Source organism: Notolepis coatsorum (genome assembly GCF_963971535.1).
Source record: "Notolepis coatsorum genome assembly, chromosome: 2".
Lineage (NCBI taxonomy): Eukaryota > Metazoa > Chordata > Actinopteri > Aulopiformes > Paralepididae > Notolepis > Notolepis coatsorum.
In genome coordinates, this window is record NC_140166.1 from 176,000,836 (window position 1) to 176,016,828 (window position 15,993).

At 42.4% G+C, this 15,993-nt stretch overlaps 1 protein-coding gene across 2 annotated transcripts in view; it reads right to left on the bottom strand.

The window, feature by feature from the left end:
• Positions 1–4,824: 4,824 nt before the first annotated feature.
• Positions 4,825–15,993, bottom strand: part of LOC311224126 (kelch domain-containing protein 1) — a 36,126-nt gene continuing 24,957 nt past the window's right edge. The window contains exons 5-14 of one of the 2 annotated variants that reach the window (XM_084308974.1): positions 15,049–15,155; positions 14,467–14,545; positions 11,792–11,875; positions 11,477–11,557; positions 10,891–10,949; positions 10,384–10,493; positions 10,004–10,076; positions 9,615–9,699; positions 7,520–7,572; positions 4,825–5,221 (exon numbers count right to left, since the gene is read on the bottom strand). In XM_084308974.1, the coding sequence (XP_084165100.1) occupies positions 5,077–5,221; positions 7,520–7,572; positions 9,615–9,699; positions 10,004–10,076; positions 10,384–10,493; positions 10,891–10,949; positions 11,477–11,557; positions 11,792–11,875; positions 14,467–14,545; positions 15,049–15,155 (876 nt within the window). In that variant the 3' untranslated portion in view covers positions 4,825–5,076. The remainder of the gene's footprint in view (positions 5,222–7,519; positions 7,573–9,614; positions 9,700–10,003; positions 10,077–10,383; positions 10,494–10,890; positions 10,950–11,476; positions 11,558–11,791; positions 11,876–14,466; positions 14,546–15,048; positions 15,156–15,993) is intronic. The other variant, XM_084308975.1, reaches the window with a different exon arrangement.

Below are 15,993 nucleotides of genomic sequence, written 5' to 3' on the forward strand. Positions count from 1 at the left end.
CAAAAATACTCATAACTCGCTGAAATATTGACGGATTTACAAACGGTTTGGTTTATTACAAGCATTATTAACGTGACTATGATTCAAGCGGTTTGTAAAAAAAAAAAAAAATTGTTAAAAAAATTTTTTTTATAAGTATGCAGCAAAAAAAAATAAAAAAAAATATCTGTGCCAAAAAAAACTGTGCATATGCGTGGAGCGTTTGACCTACTGTCAATTTGCCACTGCACCACTGCTGATAACGTTAGTTAGTCAGTCAGGCTGCTCAGTGCTTACCTGGTCAATAATGTGGTCCTCCTCTTGCCAGATAGATTTGTTAAATCATAATATCCACAGTGGTGTGCTCTGCTGGTCCTCAGTAAATGTCCCGCCGGCGAAAATAAGTTGCTATTAAAGTGCTAAATGTTAGATACACTAATAGAGGATTCGAACGTGCCCGCTCTGTTAATAACATTTTCAATCAATTCCGCGAGGGGATGATGTTCAGACATGTTTGTAGTAGACTACTAGACTGAGTGACGCCAGACAGTTTTATACTACTAATGGGATGTCACGTTAGGTAGTCAGGTGGAAACGTGAACTTCTGAGTGCCCCGCCTCCAGGGGGGAAAATATGCTGAGTGTTTTCCTCCCAGCTCCGTTTTAAACTTTTAGGGTGTGGCAGTCAGCTCGAATCTGATTGGCTAGGATCGGATTTGGACTCTATAATGCTGGAAGCCTGGAGAAAGAGACCTACCCACTGCCTCTCTCCTATACTAGCTGCAGTGAGCAGTGAGTCTGACAGTGTGTTAGAGGGAGTGAGAAGGAGAAGAGGGAGACATTAAAAAAAATATATATATATATAACACAGATGCACAGATGAAAAAGAATGTAAACTATATTTTTTTTTTTTTTTTTTTTCATATTTCATATTTGATATGAATTTATAGGGGGGCATGGCTTCCGTTGGCTTCCATAAGGATTCGCCACTGGATGGACCAGGAGTGGGACCTGGGGCTGGGGTCTCCTCAGTAGCGAGACCCGTCACAGAGCCCCGAACAGGAGGCTCCACGGCGCCGCCGCCGAACCCCGAACCGGAGGCTTCCCCACGGCAGGACCTGGGACAGGACCCGGTGCAGGACCCCCGACTGGGGTCCCTCCAGCAGTAGGGTCCGGCGTCGCTCTCCGGGCAGGCGACACTCCGGTGACGTGGCCCCGCAGATAGTCCCATAGAGAGGGATCGTCTTCCGGAACCTCCCAGGGAGGAGGAGACCCTGGCCAGGGCGGCGAGGGGGACCTGCGGTCCCGGGAACCCCGTCTCCCCCTGGGGCTGTGGCGCCGGGATCCGCGCCCCTTCCCGGACGTTCCCCTGCGGACCAGGCGGCTTCCCTCCCAAGGGTCCGGGAAAGGAGCGGCAGCTGCGATGGCACCCATCTCAGCAGCCCCCAGTGTCATCTGCGCCGCTGGGCCGGCCACTCCGTCCCACGGTGCCAGACCCCGAGCGGCCGCCCGGTCGGCATCCATGACAGAGAGGCACAGAGGCACTTCACTTAGCAAAAGCGAAAGGCCTCTCTGTCCTGATTCTCCTAGATCTATCTGCAGCCTTCGACACAGTCAACCACCAGATCCTCCTCGCGGCCCTCGCAGGAATGGGAGTGACTGGCTCTGCGCTGACATGGCTGTCATCATACCTCAATGACCGCTCCTACCAAGTGTCATGGAGAGGGACCCTGTCGGCCACCCGCCCCTTGCGGACGGGTGTCCCCCAGGGCTCGGTTTTAGGACCCCTTCTCTTCTCCCTCTACACTAAATCACTGGGTAACATTATCACGTCTCATGGCTTCTCCTACCATTGTTATGTCGACGATACTCAACTCTTCCTCTCCTTCCCTCCCTCAGATATCCACGTCTCTGATCGGATCTCGACCAACCACCTCAAACTGAACCTAAGCAAAACAGAATTGCTCCACCTGCCGGCCAAATCCTCCCCCCTGACCGACCTTTCCATCACAGTCGAGAATGCAGCTGTGACCGCGTCCCCGACCGCCAAGAACCTTTGGAGTTGTCCTCGACGACCAGTTAAACTTCTCTGCTCACATCGCAGCGACAACCAGAACCTGCCGATTCCTCCTGAGCAACGTCAGAAGGATCCGCCCCTTCCTGACAAAAGAAGCCACCCAACTCCTCGTCCAATCAACAGTCATCTCCCACCTCGACTACTGCAACGCACTGCTCGCTGGCCTCCCGGCCACTGCCACTAAGCCTCTTCAACTCATTCAGAACGCAACGGCCCGCCTGATCTCAAACCTACCGAAGTCGGCCCATGTCACCCCACTTCTTAGGGACCTGCACTGGCTCCCCATTGCTGCACGAATCCGCTTCAAGGCCCTCGACCTAGCATACCGTGCGGCAAAGGGAACCGCTCCCGCCTACCTCCGGTCAATGGTCTCTAACTACACACCCTCAAGACCCCTACGCTCTGCATCTTCTGGCCGCCTCAGACCTACTCCTATCCAAGCTCCGGGAGGGTGATTCTCAGTCCTTGCCCCACAATGGTGGAATGAACTACCCACCCCAGTTAGGACAGCCGAAACACGTCCAATCTTTCGCCGTCGACTAAAGACGCACTTCTTCAACCATTATCTGAATAAAAAATAAAAAAAATCGAACCCAAACTAACCGTACTGTCATGCACTTGTCCTAATAAACTAACCTACACTGTAGCACTCAACACTTTGATGAACATTGTTGCTCAGCTGATAGAGTTGTGCCCTTCCTGATGGCTTGTCGTACAGAACTTGTAAGTCGCTTTGGATAAAAGCGTCAGCTAAATGACTAAATGTAAATGTAAATGACCGTAGCGCCCAAAATGCAGAGCGCAAAGCTCGCCCCGTCTCCGTCCTTCACTGCTGGGTTCCGAAATGGCTGAATCATTCTGTTACGACGGTGCCGCTTTGATGGCATGATGAGATGTGGAACCCAGTTTGCAGTATATAATGGAGAGATACTTAACAGGATAGATAGGAGACGGAAGGCGTTGGTTGCTTCTTTCGATATAACGTGCACTTTATTGACACACGGACAACAATGATATAAACACAACACTAAGAGAGTCCTCACGACGGTGAGCAACAAACAAAAGGTAATGATCCAGCAACGGACAGCTGGATCGACAACACATATATACAAGGACTAATTAGAGACAAGAGGATGATTAGTGAGATGACACACAGCTGGGTAATGACTACACATGAAACGTAACAGGGGAAATATACAGAAACATGACAACACCAAACAGCACATAGATACAGACACAAGGAGACAAAACTAAATTAGACAATGGGGCACAGTAAGGACAACAGATGAACACACAACAGGTTGGTGATGACAGACAGGACATTAATAAATAAAAGACAACAAAGATGAATGCACTGAACTAGTCCCCCTAGTGGTTGAGAGACGTAGTTCAGGCGTGGGAATTGTCCACGGACAGATGAGGGATGTGGGAATTGTCCATGGACAGATGAGGGTTGTGACACAGGACCGGGGGAACCCTTACAGATATTAGGTTTAGGAATGTGATTTATTCAACAGATTTAACATTATCCTGGGTTGTCATTTAAACAGCTGGGCAAATATGAACTAGGTACATTTCCATATACCTAGTTCATATTTAACAACATGAAGTTATCTTGCACAAGAACATAAGCAACTCAAGTGTTACCAGGAAGAATCTTCTCACAAACAAACAGGAGTTCATTGACTGAATGTCTTCTTGGGGTTTCTATCCCTGCAGTGGTACGGTGTCCCTTTCACCCTCTGAGTCCTGCTACTATGTCACACAGAACAAATCCAGTGACCCATGACTCTTGTCTGTTAATGAGTAAAAGGAAATAACCTTTTTTAGTGTGACATTTCTCTGGATTCTCAAAACACAACAGAGGTTTCAGCAGGTCAGGTCCATCGTTTTAAAACAAATAATATAATAGTACTCTATCCCGCCACCCGTATTGTGCTCATGCCATGTGCAGTTTATTTTTTATTTTTAACATCTCCAGTCTGCAAAGGTATGGGCTGGGATTGTGTATTTAAAGTTAATTTCCAGACCACAGTTCCTGTACTTCCATCAAACGTCATTAGATGGAACCCACGTGGCAGGAGGGTTTGAGGGGCTCCGCTCAGCATGGCCCCTTCTTTGACACTGACTTTTCCACTGATGGAGACAAGGTTTAGCTGAGCATACACAGTATATGAGGGCTTACTGCCACCGAGTGATGGGTTACAAGAACTACATGCGCGCACACACACAAATCTAATTCTAACTAATTATTTCTATCAGCATATTACTTGTTTTCTGTGGAATTATGACACTTTATAACTTTTTTTGTATTTCAAATAAAAACGAGTTAAAGGCCTATTGCTTAACTTGTGTTCTATAGATTTTTTTCAAATGTAACAAGAACATGTTATATATAATATTATTTTGTCTTTGTTGTTCTTTGAGTGTACAAAATGAATGTGTCTGTGTGCATATGTCTGTGTGTGTATATAGATGTGCATGTTCAGTGTATCAAACATATTTATTTATGGCAGCCCACCATAATATCAGAGAATCTCACCACAAATAGCTTCCACAAACACAAAATAACATGAACAGTGCTTGCACACAGAGTGCTTGATAACATGAACAGTGCTTGCACACAGAGTGCTTGATGACATGAACAGTGCTTGCACACAGAGTGCTTGACACTACAGCACTTACCTGCCCCCGGCCCTATAAGCTATTACTGAAGACAGCCTGTAGATTGGTCTAATTATGGGCATTAGACAACACTTTGTTTTAATGTGTCTTTTATTCAACATAGTAACTTTAAGAGCGTTTCCCCCACAACAGGCGGAGTAGAGACACAGTATAAAATGAAATAAGAATTAAAATAATAAAATATTAGCATAATATATATATATAACATTTACACAATATAATAATTCAAAATAAAAATTCTCTCTTGAATTAAAATATTCAAGGTGCACAATACTTACTTATGATTATGTGTTGCATCATAATACATTGTGTTCTACTTCTCAGTATTGCATTGAACTAATGCAAATGTGTCTTTTCAGAAAGCCTATAGAAAGACATCCTCTTCTCTACGGCCTGCAGTAGTCTTGAAGGTAGAAGAGGAAGCTGCTTCTGTAGCGTCTCGCAGGTCTTCACATTTGCAGCAATGTAATCCTCGCAAATCCTGACAGAAAATAATCAGTGGCAGTGGTATTTGAATAAGGGGATTCCATGGTGACTAACTAAACATTACACCACTTTCACAGTAAACAAACCCACTATGATGGCTACTATCACACTGTTTCTGAATTTCATTACAAGCTTTAGGAAATGGACACACAATATGCTCACTGTTATCAACTGTGTGTCTGTTAAATATGTTACCTGGATGATTTCTTTAAGAAGAAAATAGCTCCATTTATGAATAATGACAACATTCTCAAATGCTATAGTAGTAACGTTGGGTTACTTAGTGTAGTCATTCATATACATTTCCCTGGTTTCTGGCAGCCCACCACAATCACTCCACAATGTGGACCCTAACCCTTTCCATAGCTCAACTCTGGTGTGAGGGTGACATGTCAGGTTGTTTAGTTATAATATGTGTGGGGGTGACATGTCAGGTTGTTTAGTTATAGTATGTGTGAGGGTGACATGTCAGGTTGTTTAGTTATAGTATGTGTGGGGGTGACATGTCAGGTTGTTTAGTTACAGTAGAATGGGCTATGGCCTGGCCTGTCACCCCCACACATACTGTAACTAAACAACCTGACCCGTCACCCCCACACATACTGTAACTAAACAACCTGACCCGTCACCCCCACACATACTGTAACTAAACAACCTGACCCGTCACCCCCACACATACTGTAACTAAACAACCTGACCCGTCACCCCCACACATACTGTAACTAAACAACCTGACCTGTCACCCCCACACATACTATAACTAAACAACCTGACCTGTCACCCCCACACATACTATAACTAAACAACCTGACCTGTCACCCCCACACATACTGTAACTAAACAACCTGACCTGTCACCCCCACACATACTGTAACTAAACAACCTGACCTGTCACCCTCACACATACTGTAACTAAACAACCTGACCTGTCACCCCCACACATACTGTAACTAAACAATCTGATCTGTCACCTCCACACAATCATACTGTAACTAGACAACCTGTGGGCCACAGTGTATTTCTATTGCAACTGCTACTGTGTGCATTGCAGATTTTTTTTTTTTTTTTAATCTACTTTTTCTCCTCCTTTTTCTGTGATTTTTCTCCCCATCCCAATTTACCTCTCGTGCCAATTCTCCCTCCCCTGTCCTGATCGTTGCACGCATATGCCCCCCACTGGACGGTTGTAGGGAGGATAGAAGCCTTGCATCACATGTCCCCTCCGATACATGTGGAGGCAGCCTGTCACATCTTTTCACTAGAGCCATATGAAATCCGCGATCACGGAATCGCGGACGGAATCGCGGAATTGAGCAATAAAAATGGAATCAACTGTAAATAAAAAAATAAATAAATTATATATTTTTTTTCTTTTCTTTTTTGTATGTTGTGGGACTTGTACAGCACTTTGTTCAACTTTGTCAGTGCTGTAAAGTTTAAACCTTTTTAAATCTTAGACAAACAAAACACTTTGCTTTCATGAAATATTGTAAGCCGTCATTTGAGGCTTTATAAAAGCAGCACAATGAACACAAATCTGTCAGTGCAGAGTCCGACCTCATCTTAAATAACAAACAGCATTGCTTGTTGTAATTAACAAAGAGAGGCAGAGTTGATTTAGCAAAAAAATATATATATATCATTTATATTTTTATATTTTTTAATAATCAAATTTTATTTTCATATTCGAATCCCATGCCCATCGAACGAAGCTTCGAAGTATTTAAGACAGCCCTATTAAATGGACTGTTATATCTTATTAAATTGTGGACATTTATTCATTCCCACTTATTAGACACTATTTCTGATGGTAAAATGAGCGTACAAAGCAAAATACAGAATTCTGAAATATTAAAATGGAAAAAACGGAATTTGGAAAAAAATATAATGGAATTTGGGAAATTTTTTTACGGATTTCATATGGCTCTACTTTTCACCTGCCAGCGTGGACTCTCATTTGGCGAGGAGTAACGTGTAGGAGGCTCACACTGCCCTCGCCATTTTCCTGACTTTGCTGTGCAGGCACCCCAACCGACCTGTAGGAGTCGACCAGACCAGACTACCACCCTTCGACTGCCCACCCGCTAACTCTACCAATTGTGTTAGTATGACGGCTGGCCCGAGCCGGAGGCAACGCCAACAGCCGGATTCGAACCCGGTGTCTCATGCGTTGGTGACGAGCGCAATGTCCGCTGCGTCACCCAGCCGCCCTCATTGCAGATTATCTTCTGTAAAAGGTGTAAAGTTTTAAAATGTAAATTTTTCCACAGTGAATGATGAGAAAACATGTCACCTGGACAGAGGATAAGGCTGCATCTGGAAAATAAGTGCATCGTTGCAATGACCCTGAAGAGAAAGGTGAATAAAATGTTCATTATTCAATGTACTATAATTCTTCACAAGCCCATGTGACATTTATTTTAGCTATTAAGATCCTACATAGTCTTTGCACAACCAGCCAACCTCTGCTCTTCATCTTAATATATTTTAAGTCAGTGTGGATTTAAAATGTATAATAAATAAAAATAGGAATACTTTATTTACTTTGCAATATGTGATGTTTTAACTTTTATAGCTGGTCTATGAAATTAAAACAAGGGTATGTTCTTTTTGTATTATCACTTCTGCGGTGTCTCTCTGTAATACCTCACCGTAATACTGTATACTGTATACTTGTATATCTTGTATGCAGGGCTTGACGTTGACACCTGCCCACCTGCCCAGGGCTAGTGAAAATGCTGAGTGGCTAGTGACTTTGGAAAACCACTAGCCACAGTGGCTATATTGAGCCAAAAAGTTAACGTCAAGCCCTGCATAGGTGTGTCAATGATAATGTTCACGGCGTTTGGAGCAATAATATAATTGCTAGGTTCAACACAACTCTTCCACATCTACACCCTCCATCTTGTCCCAGTCAGCCGTTGCCCCAACTGGAGCTCCTTTTGCGGCTGAGTCACTGGTCGCAGCCAGTAGTAAACAATGGAGTCAACAGTCAGAAGCACAGTTGTACAGTTGCCGTGTAGCAGTATGATTACAATGATACTGTCCCCAGCAGGGGTTAGTGAAGAAGAAATGACCTATATTTATAACTTTTTGGGTGGGGGCGCGAGTGCAGGGATTTTTGGCTAGTGAAAATGCTGAGTGGCTAGTGACTTTGGAAAACCACTAGCCACAGTGGCTAGTGAGCCAAAAAGTTAACGTCAAGCCCTGCTTGTATGTCATAAATGTCTGGATGTAACAGTACTGTATATCTGTATGTCGTCTATGTCATAAATGTTATCATGAATTGAAAATGGGAGACCCTGATGTAAACAAGACGAAAGTCTTTCTCTGGTCTGCATCCCCTTAACACTTTGGGCGCCAGCCGCTTTAGCCATCTTTGTACTCAGTGTGCCACCGTTGTAAAGGATAGGGATTTTCACTGTGCGTCGCGGTGTTTGCAAGGCTATATCTATATTCTAGCTATGGAGACAATACTATGGCTCATTTGACATTAACTATCCATCGTTTCACAACATGTGAAAAATAATACATTTTTTCATGTATACGTTCGCATGTTATATCGTGGTGAATTTTGTATAGTTTCAGAGTGATCCTGGCTAATTCCTGGTAACTGTGTTATGGAGCAATACGTGAATTTTGCTAAAAGCGTTTGCGTTGCTCGCCTGGACACGCTACTATTTCCAATTCAAAGGTATATAATAGGTATTATGTTTCATTATGAATGCATGAAAGGGGGGGGGGTCGTTTTTTGAGGCTTTGATCGTCAGCAACGGCATACGTTTTGGAGTATGTTACATTATGATCATTGCGATCGATGTGAAATCATTGTTGGATCAAAGTAGGATTGATGTCATATAGTCCTTACCTTTACTAGGAGGTATCCCAAAAAGAATATTCCAATTGTCTGATCGCGATTTCCAGTATTGATGTCCATCTGGTCCCGGACATAATTTGGCACAACTTATGAATAGAGTGTGCTAGATGCGTTTCAAGTTGCTTGGGTGAAGCGTTAGACTTGCCTGGACCAAAATTCTCTGCCCGGAGGAAATGAGATGTGACACACAGTGTGAAATAAGGTTTCAAAGGGTGGGCGATACTGCCACCTAGCAGGATGCATCCGGTATTGCACTCTCGGAATCTCACAATGATTTCCTATGGTAACACCAAGGTCCGTGAACCTGTAATGAATAAAAAAATCTAATAAAAGAAAAAAGGATCTAAAAACGAGTTTACTCGTCTTTGGCGCTCAACGCATGGCGGCCACAAACGAGTTAACTCGTCTTTGGCGCCCAATGTGTTAACAAGTGTGTATTGAGCCGTACTGTATTGTACCCATTCTGCAATCTGTTAATAAAATGTTCAATCAATCAATCAATCAAACCTACACTGTCCACAAGGAGGATGTCGTCGCAACTTCCTCCAAACACGACGACATCAGAGTCTCTGCCTCGACACGCCGAGTGCCACAACCTTGAGCACAAGAGAAGAAGACGCAGGCTTCAGGAAACAGGACACACGGTATGATATTGTGCTCTTCACGCGATATCAACTGTGTGTCTATTGAGTGGTCATGTTATCTGAATTATCTTTTCAAAGGAAATTATTGATTTATGAATGAGAACAATAACACCCTCTGATGTTATTTGACTAACTTGTGGGTTAGCTTACGTTGAGAGCGTGCAAATACATGTTGACACTTCATGGATAATAAACATCCTCAAACTCTGGGTTAACTTATAGTAAAAGTGTTTTTAAGTAATGTTTACTTCACTACCTTGGTTTGTTCTTATAAGGATGCTCAACCTCTCTCCAAGTCTTTTTTTCAACATCAAACAACCAACCATCACCTTGGAAAAAAAGAGAAAAGAAAACAATTACCTTTAAAAAATATATTTTTTAATTATTATTATTATTATTATTATTATTATTATTATTATTATTATTATTATTATTATTATTATTATTATTATTATTATTATTATTATTATTATTATTATTATTATTATTATTATTATTATTATTATTATTATTATTATTATTATTATTATTATTATTATTATTATTATTATTATTATATACTGTATTTTTTATTATTAAACTAAACATAAGGTTGGACACAAAATACACATCCATTTGAATAGGCACATGTCTTACTCATTGGATTGCCGTCTACGCTCAGTCCACCGAACAGGAACAAGGCACTATCTGATGCTGCTGTTATAGTGTGCCAGGACCTTCCCACTGGAACAGGGGAGACGGGAACTCTGGAGAAGACATGTAGTACAGTGGAAAACATCAGAGACATTCCTGCGCAAAATACTTCTTATTTACAATCAACTTATAATGCAATTAATTAAATATAACTTATAATTAATTTTAATGTTAATATGGTTACAATAAAAGTATAACTTGGGCTGTCCTGTACTAATGTACTGCATATATATCAATCATGGCAGATTCTATGATTAGATTCTATGATTAGATTAGATTCACTATGCAGTAGGTGCTCTCTCTCTCATTGCTTTTACAGTATGTCTCTATTTATGACATCCAAAGCTAATGAAACATTTGAGGATGGACCCTCTTAAAAAAAACGTTCTCATTTTACAATGTTTTAAATTTGATTGTTATTTTTGTTATTTTAGTTTATTGTTAACATACATTTCCGACCATGTCCACGACTCAAGGTCTAGACAGTGAACGTCACTCGTTCTGGCTTCCTACAAGAAGAAAAATAAAAACAAGTCATGTCTTTTTTTTTGTGTGTGATTTTTTCCATTTCCCGGTTTCAATCTAGAATGATAGGACTAAGGAAACTATAAAATAAGGAAGGGTCAGAATACCAGCACTGCTTGGTGTCAGACTTTGGTGCCAGTTCTATTGAAGCCTGTATTCAAATTCTAAATATACAAGCTATCTGAGGAAATATATATCAACCAATATATCAAACGTTAGCTAGTTAACAATGCAACAAATTGCCAATGATTCTGACATCCAAGGTAATAACCTGTTTAAATGACAGGTCACAAACGAGGAGATGGCTGATCCCATTCAACTCAATGTCGGCCAAACCGAAAGTTTCCACACTTGGCACCAATGTGATGACCCTTCCTTATTTTATAGTTTCCTTGGATAGGACGAGGATGCCTCAACGTTCTCACAGAAGAAGTTCAGCATTGCTACTTCCGACAGCTTCTAGTCTCCCAGTGGTGAAGGAGAAGATTAGAGATTGATATAAAGCTGTTACCATGATTCTGCCTCCACAAACATATCCTTTATGACCCAGCGTGGCGCTGGCATGGGCTGCGCGGGGAGCCGGGGCATGACCCTGACCAAGAGAGAAAATAACTTCATAAAACATGGTCCCATGCCAGGCTGAGGATGACAAGTCATATCTGTGTTAGTTCCATCTCTGCATCCGTTTTTTAAACAAAAACCTACGATGGCACTCGATGTACTTCTCATGAAACGTTCTTCAGGTTATCTATTACCGTTGACAATGTAATGCCAAATATGTGTCTTTGCGCTGTATGGGGAAACCATGAGTCTTTGTCTGACTTACGCCCGTTTTTGGTTCAGTCCAACTGGCGTCTGTTGTGTCAAATATATGGACCTCATTGTTCCATCCCCAGAAGATGTCCTCTACCTGCAGAGAACATGATGTTTTAAAGAGTACTGGGGTCACGAGGATGTGTCACACTGTGGTTACTAGGGGTGTAACGGTACACAGAAGCCACGGTTCGGTACGTACCTCGGTATTGGAGTCACGGTTCGGTACGAGTTCGGTACAACAGAAAAAAAATATTTATAATAATTATTATTAACACTATGATCGCCGTGAACGAGTTTTCACGTCATTCCGAGCCATGCTCATTCTGCCGAAGACGCCGTAACTCGTCTTTGATGTCAATATTTCAAAAATCTGTCATCGAAATCATATTTCCTTTCCGGAGCCCTGAGACACAGTGCAAAGCTCCACTCAACTCTCTAGCGGTTCAAGAGCGCCATCTGGTGGTCGATCGGCAGATCGCCAGCCGGAAATTAACCTTTGAACCGGTAGTGCTCATCCATATGTGGTCCGACCACTCGCTATAGCTCCCGCGACTCCATCTTGAAACACTGGATAATAGATCGCTCGCCCTAACTCAATAAACAACGTTATTTGGACGTATATACTATTATACAACCTGGAAATGGATCGGGCATTTCTACATCCCATAATAGAATAAAATCTGTTCCACGCTCATCTGCCAGCGGCGCGAGGAAGCCACGGTAAGATTCAGCGTTATTTTCTAACGTCTTCTATACTAACTGATCTGATGAACATTATGACCCACTCTGGATGAATCATCTAACGCTGCCCACGGAATTATAAACGATCCCCGCCCATCCGGTCATCATCAGATGATGCGTAGAAACTTCTAGAACCACGTCCAGTTGAAACTTTTTATCTCGCACAGATTCCTACCAAACTGTATTTGATCATCAATATAATGCATTTGGGGCTATAAATCACGTTCTGAAGAAAGCTGCAGAAAACGATAAAAACATACTTATACTTTAGACCATATTTTAGTATGAATATGTGAATGAAAAAGTTTAACGTTGCTACACCCTGAACAATACATATAGGACATTGAATGGGCCATAATAATGGCAATTTAGCAATAGGATTTAAAAAGTTATAGCCCTGCAAAGAAGGGGAACTTCTCCATAGACAAATAGAGCTGGCGAGGGATGGTAAATTATGAATTTAACCCATGGCGATTAAAGTGTTAACATACTTTTTTTTTTTTTTTTTTTTTAAATGTATATATTATATTTATGATAATTATTATTATTAAATAGAATCATTTTCTATAGGCTTGCCGTGGTAGTCAGTGATAATGGTGTCATTCTGTGTTCAGGCATCCACTTGCCTACTGCCCCTTTAACAACTTATCCTTGCTAAGTTTCGGTTTCACTTCTAAAGAGAATTTAACGAGACTGAATACTAGAGAACAGATGACATATTACAACAATGGCAGATGATTATTTGGATTTAAACACAGTGGAGCTCAGATGATCTGTCCGGAAAAGTATGTTTATTTTTCTTATTTGATGATGAGCTGTGCCTGTGAGTCCGGCGGGGGAGAATGTTGATGTGTTTGTTGGCGCGCGCGTTTCTTTCCATTGATTTCATTTGGTTAACGTTATTGGGCGTACAAGAAAACGAAAGAAAACTGTAAAACTGTAATAATGATCCTGCAGCTGTTCCAATGTATGTGCCTTTCTCCGTGCACTTTCGCCGCTCTGAAGTCTGACTCGGTGTGCCCGGCCATGCGCGCTGTTCTCGCACGGACCTCGCGAGTGCCTGCATGCATGACTTGTGTGTGTGCGCTGTGGGGCGTATTCGCCGTATGGCTGCGCATACCACACCGTGACGGCCGTACCGTAAATTCGCGGGATGAATACATGTACCGTTACACCCCTAGTGGTTACACATGAGCCTAAATCAGACGCTACAGACTAAGAAAGAAAGCCTAAACAATTCTATGGACTGATATATGACTCCTTGCAAATAATTAAGTCAGTAAAAAAGTTTTTAAATATGGCTTTGCTGGTTTGCTGGTTCCATACCCATTCACAAGAAAACCACCAATTTGCCGGCATAACAAACAGAAAGATAGATATATACATGGTACATTACAATACCATACCATACCATCCATCCATCCATCCATCCATCCGCACACTCACCCGCACCCGCACACTGTGGCAGATATCACCCCCCCTCTCATGGATATGTGAAGGACGGGAGATATTACTGCCACGTAAGGAGTGAAAACAATTAGGTAGCTGATTAGTACTGATAGAACACACCTGTGCATCATTAGTTCACCCACATCTCACATGCACACACCCCAGACACACACACTACAAATACACTAGGTTAGTGAGAAGTGAGTTGAGTGGAGGTGAGGTTGGAGTTGTTGCATCGAGAGAGGGACACACACACACACACACACACACACACACACACACACACACACACACACACACACACACACACACACACACACACACACACACACACACACACACACACACACACACACACACACACACACACACACACACACACACACACACACACACACACACACACACACACACACACACACACACACACACACACACACACACACACACACACACACACACACACACACACATGGATAGATAGATCGGAATTACCCGTGATGCCTCGTCCAGAATGAAGTTGCTGTTGAAATCTGTCAGTAGTTTGCAACCATATCCTCCGAAGTAGATGATCCTGCACAATGATCCAGAGAGATTATCCCCACTAGCAAGATCTCAGTACTACAATGTTTGGCTCCACAAGGGTTCTAGTGGACACTGGTACAAATGACCATTTACACAGAATGGACAAGAGGAGGAACCTCAGAAGGACAAATGAGAGATTCCAACCCAGCCGTGCAGTAGGTATTGAGGTCAGCCCCTATTGACTTGACTAGACCTGCCATTTCAATACAATTTATGTCAATAGGTTGTGTACATCCAAAAACAACTTTCCACAACCATTAATAGCACACTTTAAAAGGTCTTCCCCCAAAGGTCACTGTGTAATTTGAACTTTCCACACCTTGCTCATCAGTAACAGTACTACTGTAGAATCTGACCATAATGTACAATACTGTAGCTCACTGAACTAACCCTGCAGTACTACATCCTCTCTGGAAAGTATACGCTGTACTATAATTCCCTTTGGATGAAGTAAAGTAGTCAAATGTCATGTTAATAGTCTCTCTCACTCACCTGTCCTTGTATGTCCAGTAGGACAACTTGTCTCGAGGGGATGGAGGAGAGCTGGCCTTGACGTTCCTCCAAGTGTATTTACCATCCAGCAGGCTGACACGATAAAGCTGTTTGAAGTCAAACACTGATCATTTAATGAGGGCCAAACGAATTCCATTTACACACTAAGGAAAACCTTTCACCTTGCATCCGATTTTTTCACTAAACATCTGTATTTTTGTGTAACTGTATTAGCATTGTTATTACTAATTGATAATCAAACCTGCAACAATCAATTTAGTTGTAGTCAATTATTTGTATTTGTTACATGTGCTGAAGGGTCTGCAGTTAAGTAGAAATCGACCTAAGATTTCCCCCTCTAAGTTCATTAGACCTGTTTGATATGTGGGAGCTCAGTTATTATTTTCCACATACTGTTTACTTACACCGTCTGCCTGCTGATGGCATCTCATGTTGTGTGACAGTGCTGCCATCTACTGGGCCGAGGTGGAAGTGTTTAGTTATCATGCGTCACTTCCTGTGTCGTTGAACTTGTACAGACTTGTTCAGAGAAATAGAAATGCATCCAACGTGAAGGTCACGGACATTTTTACCAGGGATGTAAAGTTGCTTATTTCGCGGACATTATTCCACCAGAGAGTGTGAGTTTGAGTAGTTAGCTAATTAGATGTTTAGTAAACGTCAGTGATTAGCAGACTACAGCTAACTATCGTATTTCCAGTTATCGTTAGCAGTTAGCAGAAGCTAGCTAGCTCGGCGCTAATAGCTAACGTTGCACATGTGTGGCTAGCTGCTCTGCACTGGACATATCGGGCGATATAGCACAGACTGGAGGACATTTAGCTAGGGTCTGTGCCGAAGGGACTCTGTACAGAGGCACACAACCAGTAATCTGCTATCTCAGCAGCCGCTAGCACTAGCCTATTGTACAGAGGCGGACAGCGT